The 22,034-nt window shown below is 40.3% G+C and overlaps 1 protein-coding gene across 1 annotated transcript in view; it reads left to right on the top strand.

The window, feature by feature from the left end:
• C8A (complement C8 alpha chain) overlaps positions 1-22,034 on the top strand; it is a 53,245-nt gene that overhangs the window by 11,724 nt on the left and 19,487 nt on the right. The window contains exons 3-7 of the mRNA XM_011370417.1: positions 4,238-4,382; positions 5,363-5,510; positions 10,878-11,067; positions 13,478-13,678; positions 15,311-15,551. Of these exons, the coding sequence (XP_011368719.1) occupies positions 4,238-4,382; positions 5,363-5,510; positions 10,878-11,067; positions 13,478-13,678; positions 15,311-15,551 (925 nt within the window). The remainder of the gene's footprint in view (positions 1-4,237; positions 4,383-5,362; positions 5,511-10,877; positions 11,068-13,477; positions 13,679-15,310; positions 15,552-22,034) is intronic.

Here is a 22,034-nt window from a genome sequence, read left to right as displayed (position 1 = left end):
TGTCAACTCTAAAGGTATAAGCTCTGATTCTGCAGTCTTGATTCTGGCTCTGCATCTTATTTACTGTGTTACTTTAGGCATACTTTTTATCCTCTCTGTGCCTTTGGTTCCTTATCTATAAATGGGAATAGTAAGCAAGCTTACATCACAGTTACTATAAAAGTTATATGAGTAATGCGCGCAAAGCACTTATGACATCTGGCAGATGTTAGCTGTTTTTATAATTACTATCTGTGTCCTCCTCTCCAACCCCACTCCCAATGCCTTGAATTAAGCTCTGCCCTTCTCTTGCCTGAGCTTTTGCAGAATTAGCTGGTGGTCCACCTCACCCCTGACCCACGCTTCAGCTAGATGTGAAAGTACCCTATGAAGGTTTGATAAGCCATTCAAAACCACAGCAAGGTGGAAACACAATCTCTACCTAGTTTATTCAACTCAGAGCCTGAAATTCATTATTCTACCTCTCCCATCCCAGAGATATGCCAAAGAATCCTAGACTGTCCTTGCTTCACAGTATTTGGCCCCCAAATGCTCGTTTTGCTTTGACATCCTTCCTGTATTAGTTGTCTGAGTCTGCTGTAACAAATTGCCACAAACTAGATGGCTTAAAACAACAGAAATTTATTCTCTCACAGTTCTGGAGGCCAGATGTCTGAAATTAGGGTGTCAGTAGGGCCACACTCCCTCTGGAGGCTTTAGGGAAGAATCTGTTCTTTGCCTCTTCCAGCTTCTGGTGGCTGTCGACAATCCTTGACATGTAGCTGCATTACTCCAGTCTCTGCATCTGTGCCCACATTGCCTCTTCCTCCTTCATGTGTCTCTTTTGTGTGTCTGTGTAAAATTTCCCTTCCTTCTACTTATAAAGACACTGTAATGATATTTAGGTCCTACCCTGCTAATCCAGAGTGATCTCCTCATCTCAAAAACCTTAATGATGTTTGCAAAGACCCTTTTTCCAAACAAAGTAACATTTACAACTTTTAAGGATTGGGACTTGATTTCTTTGCATGGCTATTATTCAGCCTATTATATATCCCCAACTACATTTTGTGTGTGTGTGTGTGTGTGTGTGTGTGTCTGTGTGTGTGTGTGTGTGTGTGTGTTGCAGTTTAAGTAGCAGATAGCACAGGTCAATGCCTTACAGTTTAAATCAGAATTAAGTAAATTCCTTAATGACCAAAAAAGATATATGTATCTTTAAAGTAATCCTTAAAATAATTAAATCCTATTATTTATGTGAAAGACACTCTAGTTTCTTTTTATTAATATGTTTCTTGCTTTCAAAATCACACTAACGAAGATGTGCATTTCTGGAAAGAAACAATATCTACTAGCTAAAAAAGAAAATTACGTCTTAATGATACCCACCACAGGTGAAAGCACGAAGAAGTCCCTCAGGGAATGTCTGCACTAACCTTTCTGCAACTCAATGTCTTTATTATTTGTTAACAGCCTAGAAAATAGGGAGCTGGTGGGAATGAACCTCATGTTTGCACCATCATTCCAAGTATACGAACCACACGAAGGATGATAATGGCATTGACAGTTACCATTTATTAAATTATTTTTACATACCAGGCACTGTGCTAATGCTTTAAATAAATTGTCTTATTTGACGTTCACAGCCGACTGCGATAGATATCATCATCCCCTTTCTCTTGGATCACTTATTAAGAAAGGGCCGGAGCTGGATTTAAAACTTGGTCAAAAAGTCCGTGTGCCTGATCACTTTACGGCCTCTCCATGAACTACATGGAGAGTAAAGGTCATTTATCTCATTCTCACTCAGTTGTAAATCCTGGAGTAGCCCAACAGCTGGCTACGAGAACACTGATTTTGACAGCTATGATTATTGAGTACATGCCAGCAACCAGGCAAAGTGCTAATTTCTTTATGTGCATTATTACTTATCTTCACAGTGCTCTAAGATAGTTCTCATTTAATAGATGAGAAAGCTGAGGGTCAGTAACGTTAGGTGATTTACCCAGTGACACATATACTCTAAGTGGTAGAACTGGAACTCCAGCCCAGTTTAAAAGGGGATTCATAATAGTATGTAACCTAAACTTGTGAAGATTAAATGAGATAAAAAAAATGAAGTGTTTGGACAATAGTTAGCACTCGATACATGGTAGCTACCATCACTATTATCATCACGTCGGTAAATGCAGGTCTCTAAACTGTGATGAACTTTTTAAAGAAGTGAGAGAGAGGATCGGTTCTACTTTGACATGCTGAGCATTCCTTTATTTACTGCATTTGGAGGCAAGATATGGGTAGAAAATTAAAATATCCTCATCTCATATTCCCAAATCGATCATTAATTATAATCTCTTCCCACAGAGTTTACTAATCTCACTGTTGTCGTTAACTGAAAGGCAGGAAGGCAAGTGGACAGGTTTGATCTTTACCTCTTTTTGCCACCTCCATTTGCTAATGAGTAGTTAAGTAGGCAGAAATGGGCTAGAGGAAAGAGAGGGAGAAGCTCACTGCTCTCCACTCACCCACTGAATCTTCCGGAAAGGAATCATCAACATTGATAATGATGATGATGTGGAAACCACTCCTGTTTTCTGAGTACCAATGATATGCCAGACCCAGGGCTAGATGCTTCCTTATTTGTTCTCTCGCTTAGTTCTCATAAAACCCTTTCATGGTAAAATGTCATTACATCCATTTTACATGTTAGAAAACAGAAGCTTGGGAAAGGTAAGTGACTTGCTCATGGTCAGTTGATGAGTGAATCTGGGATCTGAACCCAAGTCGATCTAATTCCCATGCCCGTGCTCTTTCAAATGTAGGACACTTGTGAAAGAATATTTAGTAACTGTATTTAGTGAGGTCAAACTAGGTCAACCACTTCATTTTATAGATTTGGAAACTGAGGCACAGATTACCAAGCACTGAGAGTTAACACAGCATGTAAGAAATAGATTCAGGTCAGAAACTTCTACCTCTTGCCACTCAAATAATTGTCTTCCTACTTACTAACGCTCTTGAAGAAGGGGCCTGAAGGCGGAGCCAAGGTAAGAGGCAGCAGAAAATATGGGGTCCACATTGCTTTACTGGACATTTTGTGTGGAGCTCTCCATATAGCATGTTTTGTATTGTTATATATTTTACCCCCTATCTAGACTCTAAGATTCTTAGAGGCAGGGATGGGAACTAAATATCTCTGAATATCCTAGTGTTTAGCTTCTTCCTTCCACAATATCATAAGACCACAGAGCCCCAAGATTGGTATGCATTTTTACTCTTTCCGTTCTTCCTTAAAAAGTATTTATTTGTCTGCAGTCAAAGCTGGACCCAGGGTCTCAGATGATGTCTTCAGAACTCTCTTTGTTTCTCTCTCCTGGATGAGCTTACTACATAGTAGACAAGATGTACTTCATGCCTGCAGTTTCTAGCAACTTCAGTGAAAAGAAACTGTCTTTTCCAATATTTCTGAAAGAAAACCCTTAAAGAAGACTCTGCTCTAAGGTTGAGCCATGAACCAGTCCCTGCACCAGTCATTGCAACTTGGCAAATGTGGTGCCCTGGTTGCTCAGGCTGGTTCACACCCATACATCCCTGTGACTGAGGGAGTGAGCTCACCCCCACTGAACCACATGAGGTATGTCTCACAGAAAGAGGGGATGCCATGACCAGAAGAAATACTGCAAAGGAAAAGCAACATTTTCTAAAAGTGCCTCCTGTGTACCTGACTGTAGATCAAGTGTCAAGTGTATGAACCCAAATAAGATATAGTCCTTCTTTCTCCACCATGTACAAATTGTTTCTAGACTAGTGAGAAAGGGAAAGGTATACAAATGAGCAGACAATCAATCACAATCTTACATGACAAGTTCTAAGAAGAGAGGGACGTGTAGGGAACTGTAGAATATGTTAGTTAGGAAAGGCTTTCGGAGGAAGTAAACTACGAATCTCAAAAGATGAAAGGAACTAACTAGTTGAATAAGTGGGGAGGGGGTTCTTCCTAGAAAGTAGGAAGACCATAGACATATCTTGTTTAAGCCTTTCATTTATGCTTGGAGGCCTTATTCAATATTCTGGCTGGTGATTGTCCCACCTCTGGTTGAACATCACTTTTTAATGAACACTCCTCCCTTCAAAAGACAGCCTTTTAGGCACCTTTCAATCATTAGACGGTTGTTCCTTATGTCGAGCTGAGACCTGCCTGCACAAATCTTGGTAGATTGATACACAATAAATGTGTCTGGTTCAAAATCTGATTTAGTACCGACACCGGAGCCTCCTGCAGCCAAACAAGTTTGGGGGAACCATCTGCAGTGGTGACATCTGGGAAGAAGTCAGCTGTCGCAGTCCCTCAGCTTGTCTAAGGCAAGCACAGTGTGGACAGGATTTCCAGTGTAAGGAGACAGGTGAGTAGCATTTCGGCGGGATAACAGCTGTGCCTGTCAAACTTAACATGCCAAACACTCCCAAGGGAGCTTGTTAAAAGGCAGACTCCTGAGCTTTTCCCCTAGAAGTTGTCACTCTGCAGGATTAGGATGGGGCCCAGGAATCTGTATTTTAAGTCAAGCCAACAGTTCAAGTAATTTTGATGCAAGTTTGTAGAAAAATCTGTTGATTCATTTGGAAAAGACATAATTCACACATTCATCTTTTTATTGAATAAATATTAACTGGGCATGTATTACGTACCAGGCTAAGTATACTTACCTGCTGGTGATATAGAGATGAAAAAATAAGGTGCCTGACCTTGAGATACTCCTAGGCTCTTTGGGAAAGAGACCTACAAGGAGTGTATGACAATGTCATGTGATAGTCAGTGTAATGGGCATTAGTACATGATCCAATGGGACTCTCTAGCAGCGGGTACCTAAATCTGCTTTGGAGAGTCAGAGCAAGCTTCAAAATAATATTTGAGCCGAGTTTCGAGGAAACAGAATGTGCAAAAGCAAGGGGATTTAGGGACTTGTAATCAGTCTGGAATAATTGCAGGTTAGGCCCTTGGGAAGAGAAGCAGGGGATGGGCCGTGTAGGTAACTGGGGACCAGACTGTAGCGTTTGGAAGAGGCGTGGGGAGCCACTGGAGGATACAGAGTAGGGAGATGACAGGGCCAGACTGGCATTTTAGAAAGCTCACTGGTGATGAAATGTGGAGGCTAGGTTTTAGAGGGGAGCCTTTGGTAGGGCCTGAGTTGGGGGGCTGTAGATGGGTGACAGTGAGGCTGGAAGGAGGGCAGAGGTAGTGAGGATGAAAAGAGGATGAAAAAGGATGGAGAGGACTGAGGGGCTATTTCAGAGGTGGAACAGACATGAATGACTACGAATGATCATAAGGGAGAGGGAGGGGTCTGGGAGGCTCTAGAAGCATCCACAGCCTCCCGTCTCTCAGATCGCTGCCTGAAACGCCACCTCGTGTGTAATGGAGACCAGGACTGCCTTGATGGCTCTGATGAGGACGACTGTGAAGATGTCAGGGTCATTGAAAATGACTGCAGCCAGTATGACCCGATTCCAGGATCAGAGAGGGCAGCCTCTGGGTGAGTCACTGCCTCCTGGCTATCTGGGGGCCAGGGAATGATTTCTCTTCAATTATGAATATTAGTTTTGGAGACAGAATAGGATCTTTTTGGAGGATTCTTCTGGAGTATTTTCTATGAGGCAGCTGTCACTGTCATATAAGGTGGTGTCTTAGTCGGATTGGACTGCTAAAATAAAATCCCGCACACTGGGGGGCTTATAAACAACAGAAATGTATTTCTCACCGTTTTAGGAGATGTAAACCCAAGATCAGAGTGTCAGCATGATCGGGTGAGGGGCCTCTCTTTCAGGTCTCGTTGTATCCTCACAAAGCAGAAGAACACTAATACTCTTCACAAGAGCTCCGCCTTCATGATCTAAGCACCTCCCAAAGGCCCCACCTCCTAATACCATCACATTAGGGGTTAGGATTTTAACATATGAAATGTGGGGGAACACAAACTTTCATAATGGGGGCTTACTCAGTCCTGGTTACATGACATAAGTTATGTTTTCTCCTCTTTGTCTCTGCCTGAGAGTCTTCCTCTCCTTTTATCCCTTCCTATTCTACTGCTCACTCCTCTCACCTCAATTCCATTTCCGAGGCCCATTTAAGAAGCCACATCTTCCATGAAGGCTTCCCTGATGTCCCAGGAAGATAACTCTTCACTGACCCAAGTGCACTTTCCGGTAGCCCTTTTCACATTCTGCTTTGGACTGCAGTTGCTGGTATAACCAGGGCTAACAGTGAAAAGAAAATGGATTTGGGATGCCATGGAAGGGAGCTCAACTCTCCACTTCACTACTGCTTACTCACATCTCCCAGGCCACAGTCTCTTTGTCTGTTGAAATTCGATCAGCCTCGATTCTAAGTTTCTTCAACATATATATTATGCTCAGGTTCAGTTCCTTGAACACCATCACACTCTTTTGTTCTGAGACTTAATAAATTTAATTCCTTCTTTCTGAAATGCCCTTCTCTATGTTCTAACCTGTCTAACTTCTTACCTATTGTAATGAACTGAATTTTGTCCCCCTTAAATGCATTTGTTGAACCCTTGACCTCAGTGTGACTGTATTTGAAGATATGGCCTTTAGGGAGGCAATTAAGGTTAAATTAAGTCACAGGGTGGAGCCTTGATCCAATAGGACAGGTATCTTCGTAAGAAGAGGAAGTAACACCAGAGATCCCTCTCATCATGTGTGGAGAAGAGGCCAACTGAGGACACAGTGAGAAGGTGGCCGTCGGCAACCCAGGAAGAGGTCTCCCCAGAAACCAACCTTTGATCTTGGACTTTTAAACCCCAGAACTATGAGAAAATAAATGTCTAATCTGAGTCACCATTTTGTGGTATTTGGTTATGACAGCCCAAGCTGACCAAGACACTTAGGCATCACCTCCTTTATGTACTCTTTTTGACACACCCTTCCCTCCCCTTGACGTTGCTTAGGCTGCCTTAGTCCTCTCCCATTGTTCTGGGTCCTTTGTGTGTCCTACGCTTCCAGCACTTATCCAACAGGGCTAGGACATCTGTTGCAATGTCCTTCAGCCCCAGGTAAGAACTCGTTATTTCTATTCCTTCAGTACCCAGCACAGGGCCAAGATCGTAGTGATACTCAGTATTGTTAGTTCCCTGGTACTCTGTCTTTGCCTCAGATTGTGTCCTTTAACTTGAATGTAAACTCTTTGAAGACAGAAGCTGCTTCTGACTAATTTTTTTCATCACCTGAGCCCTGATGTCAGAGCTTTTCCTATAATAGCCTCTGACTGAGTATTGGTTGAATTGGAACAAATCAATATGACCAACTGTATCTTTACAAATGAGGAAATGGGGAGATGTAGTGATCATCCCAAAGTGACCTGGCCATGTTGCAGCCCACCTGGGGTCGGGTGAAATGCAGCTCTCATTCATTATGGCTTAATTGTCCTGCGAGCACAGCTCACCTACCAGATAAGTTAGAATCCTGTAAGTGCATGTAGATATACACTTATGAAAATATGATCAACTTCCATTTTTTTTCAGATCAATGGTATTAATTTTCTTGGGCTGCCCTAACAAAGTACCACAAACTGGGTGGCTTAAGCAACAGAAATTTATTTTCTCGCAGTTCTGGAGGCTAGAAATCAGATCAGTTATCAACAAGGTTGGTTTCTTCTGAGGCTTCTCTCCTTGGCTTGTAGATGGCTGTCCTCTCTCTGTGTCTTCACACAGTCCCCCCTCTGAATGCGTCTGAGTCCAACTTTCCTCTTTTTATAAGGACACTGGTCATATTGGATTATGATGTTATTTTAAGTTAATTACCTCTGTAAATACCCTATCACCGAAACACAGTCTAATTCTGAGGGTTTTTTGTTTTTTTTTTTGCAGTGGGGAGCGGCCAGGATTTCAACATATGAATGTTGGGAGTGGGGGAATGTGATCAAATTCTATACCAATAAAAGGGGATTATTACAGATTCTGAGAGTGATTGCGGAGTGAACAGAGTAGAAGCATAAAATATCTACATGTTGACTTAAAAAAGAATTACCGCCTTTTTGGCAAAAATATCACAAACAATGACTTGCTCTCATGTGAATCAATCAAGAGCATTTCAAATATACTTTCTGAATGTGCTTTGCCCATACTAAACATTAAAGCTAATAGAAGGGCTTCTCCTCTACCCCCAATAGCTGACATTTTGATGGTTTTCCTATCTATCTCAGGATTTTAGAGGCCTTTCCTGACATCTTGTTTTCTAATTTAAGCATTTCCCAGTTTTTAATTTTTATTTATTTTTATGGAAGTCATACATGTTTGAAGTAAAAACTGAAAAATCTTCCTTCACCCTTCCCTACCTGCACCCCACCTAATCACCCTCTCTCACCGCCCTCCCTAGAGCTGATCCCCATTTATAGTTTGGTGTAGGCACTTCTAGATCATATAAAAATGAACTGACAATATACATTGTTGAGAAAATGCCTATAGTAGGTGTGATGCATAATAGACATGAGTATAGTTTATGTAAATGTGATCATACTATACCTCGTCTGTAACTTGCTTTTTTCACTTAATAAAATATTTTGAAGAACTCCCCCTATATTTTCCCATATTTTCTATTGTTTCTTTGTAAGCAACATAGAGTTCTATAACAGGGGTTAGTAAACTATGGCCCAAAGGCCAAATTCAACCTGCCATCTGTTTTTATAAATAGTCTTATTGGAACACAATTGTTGCCCTACAATGGCAGAGTTGAGTAGTTGCAACAGAAACCTACAACCTGCAGGGCCTAGAATATTTACTCTCTGGCCCTTTGTTAAAAAAATGTTTGCCGACTCTTCTCTTATAGTATAATTATATAACTTATTATGATGATAATAAGTATATGATGTCTACTTTCTATTGATAGATTGTTTCTCATTTTTTCTCTTATTAACAAACACTACAATGAACATTCTTGTACACATATTTTTGTAAATATGTGTGAATATTTCTGTAGAGCAGATTTCCTAAAAGTGGACTTTCTCAACTATGTCTTTTTCTTTTTACTGGCGCTTCTGCAGCCAGATTTTCCAAATATATGTAGGCTTTTCTTGTGCTTAGAGATAGCAGTATAATATTAGGGCTTATTATTCCTTTGGTTTTTGTTTGGCTTATTAGAAAGCCTATACTTACTTGTCAGCTACAGGCAGAAACACATTCAACAGCAGAAAAGGGAGAAACTTCAGGGTGAAGTAAAGGGAAAGAATTCAGATTTGTGTCAAAAAAAAAAAATCTAGGAAAAAAAAAAATCCAGCGGCAATTATAGGCAAATTACTTAATTTTTCTGTGCTTCAATTTCTACATTCACAAAACTGTCACAAGGTTTAAAGCTAACGTATGTTAAATATCTGGTATGGTGTATATTCAATTCCTCACAGTTAATATTACATCACTGCCACTATATGAAGGAAGAGATGGAGAAAGGAAGAGAAAAAGGAAGTTAACTTACATTTAATTTCTACTATATGCCAGGTGCTCTATCATTGTCCATTTATTCTTTTGAAGCAGGTTTTATTCAGTTTTTACCCTGCTCAGATTACTGCCTTTGTGCCTTTCCACACAGGCCACAAACATACATGACACAGTAATCACTGAATGCCATGGGACCATAGAGGAGAGACAACTGTCTGTTCAGGATAATCAAAGAAGGACATACAGAGGAGGCAACATTGGAGATGGCCTTAAAGGCCCAATAGGAGTTTGAGAGACAGAGACAAGCAGTCATTTTATTATCTATAACAAAAGAGGCTTTGACTGTCAGATCTTAGAATGCTTAGCCAACTCTAAATGTGGTTGTTGTTAACTTTCTATTTTTAGAAAATTAAAGCTGTATTTCACCTGTTTCATATTACTTTTACCTAAATATGGTTAAACCATCCATGGCCTAAAGTCTAGAACTTGGGCAGATAGATTTGAAATCCCTGAGAGGGAATTATGGGAAAATATTTCTGGAAGGGTATTAGGCTAGGGGAAAGAAAGTATAATTGTTTAGTGCCTGATATGTCCTATCAATTTTACTTGTTCTTCTTTAATACTCTCATTTAGATTTCATAAAAACCATGAGATGTTGTTTTATTATATCTATTCTACAAATGAGGGAAATGAACTTCAGAAGGTATCTATAATGTGTCCAAAGTCACACAGCTAGTATATAATAGAGTTGGAAATTAAACAGGAGCTTTCTGACTTTCAAACTGTGCACTGACATTCCATGCTGCCTTGAAGAAAAGGATTTTTCTAAGGATTAGAGTCTTAGCTTGGCACTATGACTTACATCAACTATTTCAAACTCAATTTTTTTTTTTTTTAGCAGCAGAGCCCTTTTCTGAAATAATACTTATAGCAACAATGTTTATTTAGTACTTAATACATGCTAAGTGCTATTATGATTCCTTTACATGTTTCAGCTCATGTTTAACTCTGTAGTATTAAATGCTTTTTACAAATGACTAACCTGAGGTACAGAGAAGTTAAATGATTTGCCCAAGGTCACGCAGCTAGATGTAGCAAGGATAGGAAACAGATTCAGACTGTCTGGTTCCTGTGCTTGTCCATTCTGCATATTCTTCTGTAACTCATTCAACAAATATTTAGGGGTGCCTCCAATCTGGGAGCACTGTTTTAGATGCTGAATGGAGCTATCTGTCTGCTCTGCTTGGAGAGAACCTGAAGGCCTGGGCCCAGCCCCCTCAGTCTCCCATTGTTACCCAAAGTGGCTTTTAAGGTACTTTGAGGAACCCTAGGGCTCCACAGAACACAGTTTGAGAAACCACTGCTCAGACTACCAGCTACATCTTCCCGAGAATATTTTGTTATCTTTGCCTTTCCAGTGCTCTCTCCCACAAGCTGCCTATTTTTTCAATTTAGGTATAATATCCTGACCCAGAAAGAAACTCAGAGCGTGTACGATGCCAGGTATTATGGGGGCCAGTGTGAGACGGTATACAATGGAGAATGGAGGGAACTGCGATATGATTCCGCCTGTGAGCATCTCTACTATGGAGATGATGAAAAGTACTTCCGGAAACCCTACAACTTCCTAACGTACCACTTTGAAGTAAGTCTGAGCAGAGGCACTCAAAGGCCCCAGTAGGGTGGAGGCAGGAGGGAGAGGCCTGTTGGTGGAGATAGATGCCTTATTGCAGAAGACTGTATCTCCTGTAGAGCGTGCTGGTGGCTGAAGGTCCCTTTACACCTGCCCCACACATATTCAGTACTGAAGGGCACTAAGAGGCAAGGGCAGAGCCAGGGAGAGGCACAAGGTCAATGTGACCACCCATCTGCTAAAACTAGGCTCCATTCCAAAATCAGTAAAATAGATTTGGGGCCCAAAGACCTGTTTCCAAGTTGCAGACCTGTTAGACGATAAGAACAGAACACACAGCACTCTATATCTACAGGTTCCACATCCGTGGATTCAACAAAATGTGGACTGAATATATTTTTAAAATAAATGTTACATCGTTGCTGACATATACTATGTGGTTAGGCCTATGATGGCTGCATCTGGACCAAACATGCACAGCTTTTTTTATTCTTGTCACTATTCCCTAAACAATACAGTATAATAACTACTTACACACAATTTACATTGTATTAGGTATTATAAATAATCTAGTGGTGGTTTAAGGTATATGGGAGGATGTGCATAGGTTATATGCAAATACTACACTATTATGTAAGGAACTTGAGCATTTGTGGATTTTGGTATCTGTGGGGGATCCTGGAACCATTCCCAACAGAGGGACGAGGAACGAGAGACAACTGTATACAAGACCTTGAGCAGCTCACTACCCTTCCCCAGGGCCCAGTTTTCTAAGCTGTAAAGTGGTGGCAGGACAAGAGGCAGCTGGACAGGGTTCTGAGACCTATGCCCTTGCTTTGCCAAGAACAGGCTCCTTATTGATCATTTTTATATCTTGGTTTTCTGCATATGATTTTGTTTGAAGAAAGGGTTCTGCTATTGAGAAGTGCAGACTGCTGATGATCCCTAAGATTCTCTTCATCTCTAAAATTCGACAGTCTCTTGGTTACTCAGAGTAGTACATAGCTCATGATCAGCTCCAGAGCCTGCTCTTCACCATTCATTTTTTCAGCCCTCATCTTCATCCAAACTTCATTGGATGCTTACTATGTATCAGATCTTCTACTTCCACACAAAGGCTCCCATTTAACCCTCATAACAATACAATGGACTAGATGTTATCATTGTCCCATTTTAGATGTTAAAAAAATCCCAGAGACTTAGAGGGATAAAGTGTCAGGCCCAAAGTTGTACTGCAGTAGGTCGCAGACACAGATTTACCCCCAGATCTACCTGAACTAAGCCCAAATCTTTGTCATTAAGAAAGGAGGATAGATTATACACATTATACCTATACACAGTCTAACTGTACAGAGAGATGGTAGAATCTCAGGACTCTAAACAATAATCTAGTCACATCCCCCCTCCTCCAAATTTCTAAATGAAAAATATTGACAGAAGATAAGGTCAGGCTTATGGAGTTTCTTTTTAAGAAGCTGGCTTCCCCCATCCCACTTCCACCTCTGCCAAGCTGGAAGACAGGGACAATGCCATTGTCTGAGCCTCAAGAATGGCCTAGGGCCTATGTGTCAGGCAAGACAGACTAGGCTGTGTTATGGCAACAAAGTATTCTGAAATCTCAGTACCTTGAGGCAAGGGTGCCCCGCTCATGCTACTTGCCCAATCTAAGGTGGAAACGAAACTCTCATCAACAGACACTCAGGACCCAATCTAATGGAAGCTCTATCTCAAAATATGATCTTGTGATTGTAGAGTGAACCTCATAAGGGCTCTTAACCCTTACATCCTTGGCTCAAGCTAGACACAAGAAAATGGCTCAGTCTACGGCCATGCCACCCTGAGCAAGCCCGACCCCATCTGATCTCGGAAACTCGGCATGGTTGGGCCTAAAAAAATAAAAGAGAAAAAAGAAAATGGCTCAGTTCAAGTTGGCAGAGAAATGCAACCCTACCGCGTGCCTGGAATAAAATAACCAAACATTTGTAGGCAGCATGAAAGCATACCTTTGCCTAAAGCTATCATCAGCTGCACAGCTTCCTTTGCCCCTTTCCACTCTGGTCTACATCCAGATGTGGTTTTCTGTATCTCTCCATTGTGGAACCAAGCGATCTCCCCTACAGGAAGCATAACCCAACTGGAAAGAAATCCATGTGCAGAACGATATAGCATTTCATCAGAATCATCAGTGTGTGTGTGCGTGTGTGTGCGTGCACACATTTAAATATTTTAGCAGTAGCACTGAATACTAACTAAACTGCTGTATTTTCTGCGTCTTAGTGAGTATCAATCTGATGCCTGGATTAACCTTTAAAGAGACTTACTATAATCTTAAACTTGAGGTTTTTTACAAGACAAAGATTTAAATATTAAATATGAATTGAGATATATGCACAAAGCTAACATCCATTTGTTTCTTTTTCAGGCCCGAGCAGACACTAGCTTCTCCTCAGAGATGTACGATGATGCAAATGAACTTTATTCTAAAGTAAAAGACACCACATCTGTGGGAGGTGGGGTCACTGTTGGTGTAGGCCTTGCAGGCAACCCTGTAACGGTGGACGTGGGTGTATCTGGATCACGTGGCGTTTCGATCTTGAATGAGTTAAGCAAGTATCAAAATAAGGTATTAAAACATAATGCCCGTGTTGCACAGTATTCCATAACCTATACTGAACATGTATTACCTTAATTGCATTAAAAAGTACAGTAGTAATTGAACCTTCATTTGCTTGTATAATTGAAAACGTCTGATCAGTGGTAATCATGTTTGTTTTTTCTTATTACGCCTTTGCACACAGACTCATCACAAAGGGAATAAAATTGAACGATGAGACTAGAACCCTTATCACTTCACCCCATCCTTTTTCTTGGTTACCTGGAGCATGTAGGGAAATACTTTGAATAGTAATGTCTTAAAGAGGAACAGCCAGCTTTACTAAACTAGACTTGAAAGAATTCCAATGCAAGCCTTACTTTTCCAAATAGATCGGAGGGCTGGCATGCTGAACTGGTCTTTCATTTATTCATCGAACATTCACTACTAACTGTTATCCCGAGGGGTCAGGCAATGCTTTTAAGAACATCATCTTAAAGTGAGCTCTAATGACTAGCACAAGTTCTCCAGATGAGGGGAGGCAGGAGTTAACAGAAGGGTGTTCTAGGCCTGGGAAGCAGCATGTGCAAAGGCCTGGAGGTGAGAAAATGCCTCGTGTGTTTGGAACTGAAAATATGTCATCTGGCTGAGGCACAGGGTAGGGAGGGCAAACAGGGCGTGATGACAATGGAGGGGGATTCAGGAGCCAGAGAAATATTTACTGAATTGATTAGAAATTTACCAAAAAGACTCAACAGCATTATATTTTGGAGCTTTGCCACAAATTAGCTGAAGGGAAAGTATTGTTCTATTATCTGACTATCACATATCGATGTGAACTTTTCTAAAAGCATGTGACCTCTTCAAACTTTCACTGTCACTTTGGATCAAGATGTACATTACTTGGAAGTAATACCCATACATGACCCTCTTCCTCTTAAACCAATTCAACATTATCCTCATTCTATCGTCTTCCCTCCTCCTCCTCCTCCTCCTTCTCCTCCTCCTCCTCCTCTTTCTTCTTCTTCTTCTTACTATTATTACATCAGGATGATGCTTTTCTTTATTACCTAACAGTACAGGATTACCGCTAGAATGTAAGCTTCATGAGTGTGGGGGCCTATCTCATTCAAGACTATGTCCACAGCATAGTGCATGTAAATGAAGGCATTTTTAGATATTTGTTCAATATATTAAATAATACTGCATTTTGCCATGCCATCAAAATATTCCTATGCATAATTTTTCATGGGTACCTAATACTTGTGTAGGAGGTTACATAATGCAATGCTTCGATTAGAGCAGGGAGAGAAGTGGAGGTGAGAATGGAGCAGGGGCAGAATAGAGGTGAGGAGCACAGAGAAGCACAGAGAAGCATAGCGTAGTAACTAATCAGGCGAGCGCTAACGAGAACTTGTCTTGGACAGGGCAGTGGGAACAGAGATGAAGTTATGTGAGAAGAAGCCAGGAACACACTGGTGTCTGATGTGTGCTTGTAAAATATACTAATACTTCATTATATGTATTTATGCTCATATATTTATATGTAAATGTATATATTTCCCCCAGCTACTAAATGCTGACCTTTTACATTATCTCATATGGTAAAATGTATTCTTTCTTTTCTCTCTTCCCTCATTCCGTGGCGGTTGTTGTTGGCAGAAATACAGATTCATGAGAATTTTCACAAAGGTGCAGACTGCTCATTTTAAGATGAGGAGGAATAATATTATGCTAGATGAAGGAATGCTGCAGTCATTAATGGAGCTTCCGGAGCAGTACAATTACGGCATGTATGCTAAGTTCATCAATGACTATGGAACCCATTACATAACGTCTGGATCAATGGGTGGCACTTATGAGTATATCCTGGTGCTTGACAAAGAAAAAATGGAATTGTTTGGTAAGTAGGAGTTTTATGCACACAATGTGGTCAGTGCCTACATTGGAACGTGGTTTGCAGTTTTCTGAGCATTGACTATGGGCCACGCACGATCTCATTTAGTCCTCATGACAGCCCTATAAGGTATCATTAGTATCATTTTCAGAGAATTGATGTCCAGAGGGTGAAATGACTTGCTAATAAGCACGACAAACAGGATTTTAACTTGTGCTTGTCTGGCTCCCTAAAACTATGTGTTTTCTATTTCACCATGGTTACCTCCTTAATAATAGAGAATCTGGGATTTTATTATGTAAAATGTACATTTTAAATGTAAATTCTTGGTTAATGGAAACGCTAGACCATTTAGTCAGTGATGCCCCAAAACTGGAGTCATCCCAGATTCCTCCTTCTCCTTCACCCTTGTAGATCTTTAAGATCCTTCGGATCTCTCCCCTGAACAGCTCTCTTCCATACTTCTTCTTCATGTCCACTCCAGTTGTAGGCTGTGTTCTCATCTTTTACTTATTACTGCATCGGCTCCAAATGGTCTCTAGGGGAAGGCTCACTCACCCCTCCCAATTCATTCTCAACGATTGCCACCAGAAGGATCTATGTCACAGATCTGAGGAGATTGCTCTTCTTCCCTAATGTCCTGAATGGCTAAGAATAAAGTCTAAATAAAGTCTCCATAGCATGACATCAACAACCTTCATGTTCTTACTCCAAACTGCTAAAACAACGGTTCTCAAAGTGTGGACTCCAACTGGCAGCATCAGCATTACCTGGGAACCTATTAGAAATGCAAATTCTCAGGCTCCCTTCCCAAATCTGCTAAATCAGAAACTCTGGGATTGGGCCCAGTAGTCTGTGTCATGACAAGCCCTCCAGGTGATTCTGATGCTCATTACAGTTTGAGAACCCCTGACCTAGTTAATTAATGAGTAGATGGGTGAGAAATCTATCCATATTTCAAAGCCAAGGTCAAATTCCCAGGAACAAGAATTTTCCCTGACTGCAATAGTCTAGGTTGGCCACTTCTTTTCTTTAACAAATTCATATGTTCCACACTGTTTAGCCTTTAAAAAATAATTTTCCAAATGTTAATATTTTCCTCTTCATCTAGATTATAAGATCTTTAAAAGCAAGTATCGTGTCTGATGCTTTTCTGTCTTGCTAGCATTCAACACAGGGCTTAGTATGTATTGAGTGTGCAAAACAAGACATGGAGTTTGAAAAAGGGCATTTGTTTAGATTCTTGGCTAGAGCTGTTCATTGGTTCAGCCATATAGCCATGTTTTCATTCTTTCATACTTCACACACACATCTTTTGAGTACTTATTATGCATTTGTGCTAGGCATACAATGGTGTGCAAATCTAAATATGGTTCCTACCCTCTTGTAGCATAGTACTCTTCAAACTGTGGGGTGTAACCCAGGAGTAGGTCTTGAAATCAATGTATGGGTCACAAACAACATTTTGAACAATGATACAGGATAGAATGGAAAATATCATAGTGGACTGCAGGCAGTGAAGGTAAGTTATTGCCTCAAGAACTTTTTTCAGTTAAATATAGACATATATACATGTACAGGTCATGATACAAAATAAAGAGTTTAATATGAATCAACATAAATAAAAGAGTTTGAAAAACTTAATTCAAGTGGATCTTTTTAGAATCATTCAAAAATGTGAGAAAGAAAAAAGAGCTAATGTTCGTTGAGTACCCACTAGGTTCCAGGTGCTTTTGTATATATTCTCATTTAATCTTTTTGGCAACATTTGGAGGTTGCTGTTATCCCAATTTTAGCCCCAGAAATGCTGAGGCTGCTCAGGGAAGTTAATTACTTCCCCACGGCTACAGGAAGCTGGAATCAGAGCCCTGGACCCATGCATGGTCTTTCCATCATGTGGTCATGGTAGAGCCTTTCATCTGTGCTCTTGTCTTTGGTGTTGAATTACTAATTAATTGCCCGAGGTATCTCATGGCCCCTCCTCTTTAAAATATGTGAGGCAGAAATGGGCTTCCAATGTGGTTAATATTCAGAAGGAGCCCACCAACAAATTGTCCCAGGGATAATTACCTCAGCTCTGTTTATAGAAAACCATATGTCGATAATAGCACAATTTGCTATTTGTGAAGAGCTGATTTTCTATAAATCTGGAAAGTTAGTGTTGCTTTTCTATAAATATGGAAATTTGCTAATCATCACCTCATCTGCTGGAGACCGCTAATAAATCAGAATGTCATTTACATATTAACCTACAAAGAACAAAAACATCTACCTTCTTTCCCTTTGACAGATAGAATCATGCACACCCTCTTTCCATGTTTAATGTTTGCCTAGTTTTCTCTTTGTTTCTCATCCCCTCTCTCTTACTCCCTTTCTTTCTAAGTGCCTTGCTCTTTCTCTCAACCCATTTCTCCGTCTTTCCTCTTCGTTACTATTTTTTTCTCTCTGTATATCTTTAATCTGTATGACTTTAATAATATTTATACTCGATTAAGTGCTTATTTCTAAGAAACACCCTGTGTGATATATACACTCACATCCTCAAAGAACAGGGCTTGGTATGGAAGCCTTTAAGTGAACATACTGGCTAGTTTGCTTGGGGGAATCTTTTGTCTTTGAGTTTGCCTCGGATCCTCTCTGAGTAATTCTCAGAGGATGAACAAGGCTGTTTGCTCTCATGTGTTCTTTAGATAAAATGCTTCTCTGCCAAAGATGGCATAAAACCATGCATCAAAGACAAGTGAAGTTTTGAATATTGGGGAGGTGACATTAGACTTCGGTGGGATCCGAGGCCTTCCTCCAGGGCTGCACCTGGCAGCTTTCTACCTTCTGCATGAATCAGGATGGCTTTGGCATTAAATTTCTGGATATGTATTTCTTTTCTCTTTTATTTCTTCTTCGGAGATCTTACTACTTGTCTTTGTACCAAGGTATGACAAAGAGAATCGTCTATTCACCAGTCTGGCCCAGTCACAGAGTTGATTTACCTTGGGCAGGTCAAGTACTTCAGTGACACTACTCTGTCCATGTGTCTTCTCTGCGTTCTTTTGCACATGCTATGCTGTCAGCATCCAATGCTCTTCCCTTTATTGCCAACTTAGATTTAATTCATCCTTCTGAGCCTTGTATGGGCATCTCTACTTCTGCGAAAACTGCTCTGACATCCCTCCACCCCTTCTCCCATAATTTTGTTTTGTCATACATTCATTCACTCAATCATGTTTATTGAATCCTTATCATGAATCAGGTAAATAAAATCAATATGGTCCCTGTCCTTGCAAAGCTCATGGTGTAGTACAGAAGGTTAAATTAACTGCCAAACTCTAGATGTCATCTTGGTTCCTCTTTTACTTCCTGCTCCTCTTCAGCAATATCTGTCGAATTTACTTCTAAAGCATATGTGGCATCTATTCTCCCATTTCTATTACCATCTAGCTAGTTTAAATCACCATTATTTCTCACTTGCACACTGCTAAAGTATGTTGGCTTCCTTTCTTTCTTCCTTCTCCCTTTTCCCTCCCTTCCTTCTCCCTCCTTCCCTTCCTTCCTTATTGTCATCATCCTTCTTCCTTTAACACTCTAACATACCAAGTTTGCTTTAGCTTACACTCTGAGTATTGGCTGTCCTCTTGGTCTGGGCAACCCTTCCCTCTGATGTTTGAATAGTTGTATTCTAATTATTCAAATCTCAGCTTAAATCTCAACTTTTCAGAGAGGACTTTCCTTCCCAGTCAAGTCCCTTTTTGCTATAGTATCCTATTTTAATTATCATAAAATCACTGTTTATTCAGTAGTTACCATGTTCATGCACTTATTTTTTTTTATTGTCAATCTCCTCCTTCTAGAATGTATGTTCTATGAGAGCAGAGGCCTCATCTGCTATATATTCATCTCCTATAATAGTGCCCGGAACATAGTAGGGCCTCAATAAATTTTGTTGAGTGAATGAATCAATATATTATTGCAAATTGTGATAAGATCACGTAGGAAATGAGAAGGTTATAGAAATATAGAGAATAACTACAGGGGGAAGGAGACACCTACATAGCTTAAGATGAACTGAGAAAGTCTCTGAGGATGTGAAAGCCATACTGAGATGAGGTCCAAAGGATAAGAAAAGGACTCCAAAGACAAGAAGGAAGGTGTCCTGGGCAGAGTGGACAGCCAGAACTGAAAGAAGGAATGGATGGCTGAAGACTTGGATAAGGAGAGAATTCCAGGAGTTGACATTGGAGGAAGCATAGCCAGGTCTCAGGGCGTCTTGCCAGCCATGGTAAGAAGCACGAACCATATCCGCTATAAAATAGAAGCTACTACAGTTATCAACAAGGCAGAGCTTAGCCTCTTGTATGTGTCAGTAAATCATGCTGCTAATACGTAGAGCACAGAATAGAGGGAGTGAGAGTGGACTCAGGGAGAAGAACTTGAAATCTCTTGCTGATGTCTTGGTAAGGAATAAGCAATGAAGAGGAAAGAATATAATAAATGTGGGATAGATTTTGAAAAGAGAGAGTAGAAAATTTACAGATGGCTTGGGTGTGGATTGTGAGGTATAAATTACTCCTTTCTCTGAATTATATTTCTATCATACACATACACACACAAACATACACGAGCACATGCGTGCATACATGCGCACACATACTGGGGTAAAAAATATGGTGAGTTTTTATGGGGGTGCCAAGCTTCCTGGTAGAGATGTTCTACAGGCATTTGAAAGTATGGCAGGGATTCTGGAGCCAAGAGAAGACTGCAGAATACACATTTTTAAAATGAATATATTATGTCAATTATAATTACAAATATAATTTGTCTCTTCTTCTAGACAATGAACCCTTACATATACATTCTATACCTCTTTTCCCTGGGGTATTTTTTTACCTAGCACGTGCTGGGACCATAGTGGGTATATCATGAACATTTGAGCTGATGTGAACTTGCCCGACCTCTCAGACTACTAATTCTCCATCATTTTTACTGTTTTCTCTTCCTTCACCTCACCTTTAAGTGTAGGCGCAGCCCTAGGAAGCGTTCTTAGCACTCATTCCCTACTATGTCATTGTCCTTGCTTCCTCCACTCTCCAACTTCCTTCTTCAGTGATTCCACATGCCCAGCTGAATCCCTGCCCGTGTTCTCAAATGCCTGAGGGCATCTCCACTAGAAAGCTGGCACCTCCAGGGAGTCATATCCTGTCCCTCTCACACCAACCCACTTTGTGCTCTTCTTCCTGATTTTTTTTTCTCTGTCAGAGACACCACTAACCTCCCAGTTTATTCTACATAGAGAGGTGGAAAAATAATTCACTACCTACTATGTATCTTCAACATTAGCCTTCTCACTTAATCTTTTTAAAATTTCTTTTTACAAATATAAGTGGAAGATATTTAATGTACATAACATGATGATTTGATATACATATGTATTATAGAAGGATGCCCCCCATTGAGTAAATTAACATATCCACCATTTCACATACACATATTCACCTTTTTTTTAAAATGAGAATATTAAGGTTCTATTCTCTTAGCAAATTTCAATTATACAATATAGTGTTATTAACTATAGTCATGCTATACCTTAGAGCCTCAGACTTTATTCATCTCATAGCTGAAAGTTTGTGCTCTTTTACCAATCTCTCGCTATTTCTCCCCCCCACCTTCTCCCTGGCTTTTCGCAACCACTTTTCTATTCTCTGTTTCTGAGTTTCACCTTTTTTTTTTTTTTTTTTAAGATTCCATGCAGTATTTGTCTTTCTCTGTCTGGCTTATTTCACTTAGCATAATGCCCTCCGGGTTCATCCATGTTGCCACAGATGATAGGTTTTCTTTATTTTAAAAGGCTGAATAGTATTTCATTTCACACCTATACCGCATTTTCTTTATCCATTCATCCATCAACTTAGATTATTTTCATACCTTATCTATTGTGAATAATACTGTGATAACCATAGGAGTGCAGATATCTTTTTGAGAGAATGATTTTATTTCCTTTGGATATATACCCAGAAGTGGGATTTGCTGGATCATATAGTAGTTCTAAATTTCTTGAGAAATCTCCATGCTGATTTCCATAGTGGCTGTACCAATGTACATCCCCACCAATGGTACGCAAGTGTTCCCTTTTCTCCACATCCTCACTAACATTTGTAATCACTTGTCTTTTTCATAACAGACATCTTGTCAGGTATGAGGTGATATCTCATTGTGGTTTTGATTTGCATTTTCCTGGCAATTAGTGATGTTGAGCAGATTTTCATGTGTCAGTTGGCAACTTGCATATCTTCTCAATCTTTCTATGATTTTGTGTGAGGATAGGTTTCCTTACTTCTACATATGAAAGACCCAAGGCTGAAAAGTCCTATGACTAGTAAGTGAAAAATACATGAGATAGTCTGAGTTATGGTCTAGACTTCTTATTTTCTTTTTCTTCTTCCTTCCTTCCTTCCTTCCTTCCTTCCTTCCTTCCTTCCTTCCTTCCTTCCTTCCTTC

This window comes from Pteropus vampyrus, unplaced genomic scaffold, assembly GCF_000151845.1.
Source record: "Pteropus vampyrus isolate Shadow unplaced genomic scaffold, Pvam_2.0 Scaffold170, whole genome shotgun sequence".
Classification (NCBI taxonomy): domain Eukaryota; kingdom Metazoa; phylum Chordata; class Mammalia; order Chiroptera; family Pteropodidae; genus Pteropus; species Pteropus vampyrus.
This window is presented reverse-complemented; position numbering and strand designations above follow the sequence as displayed.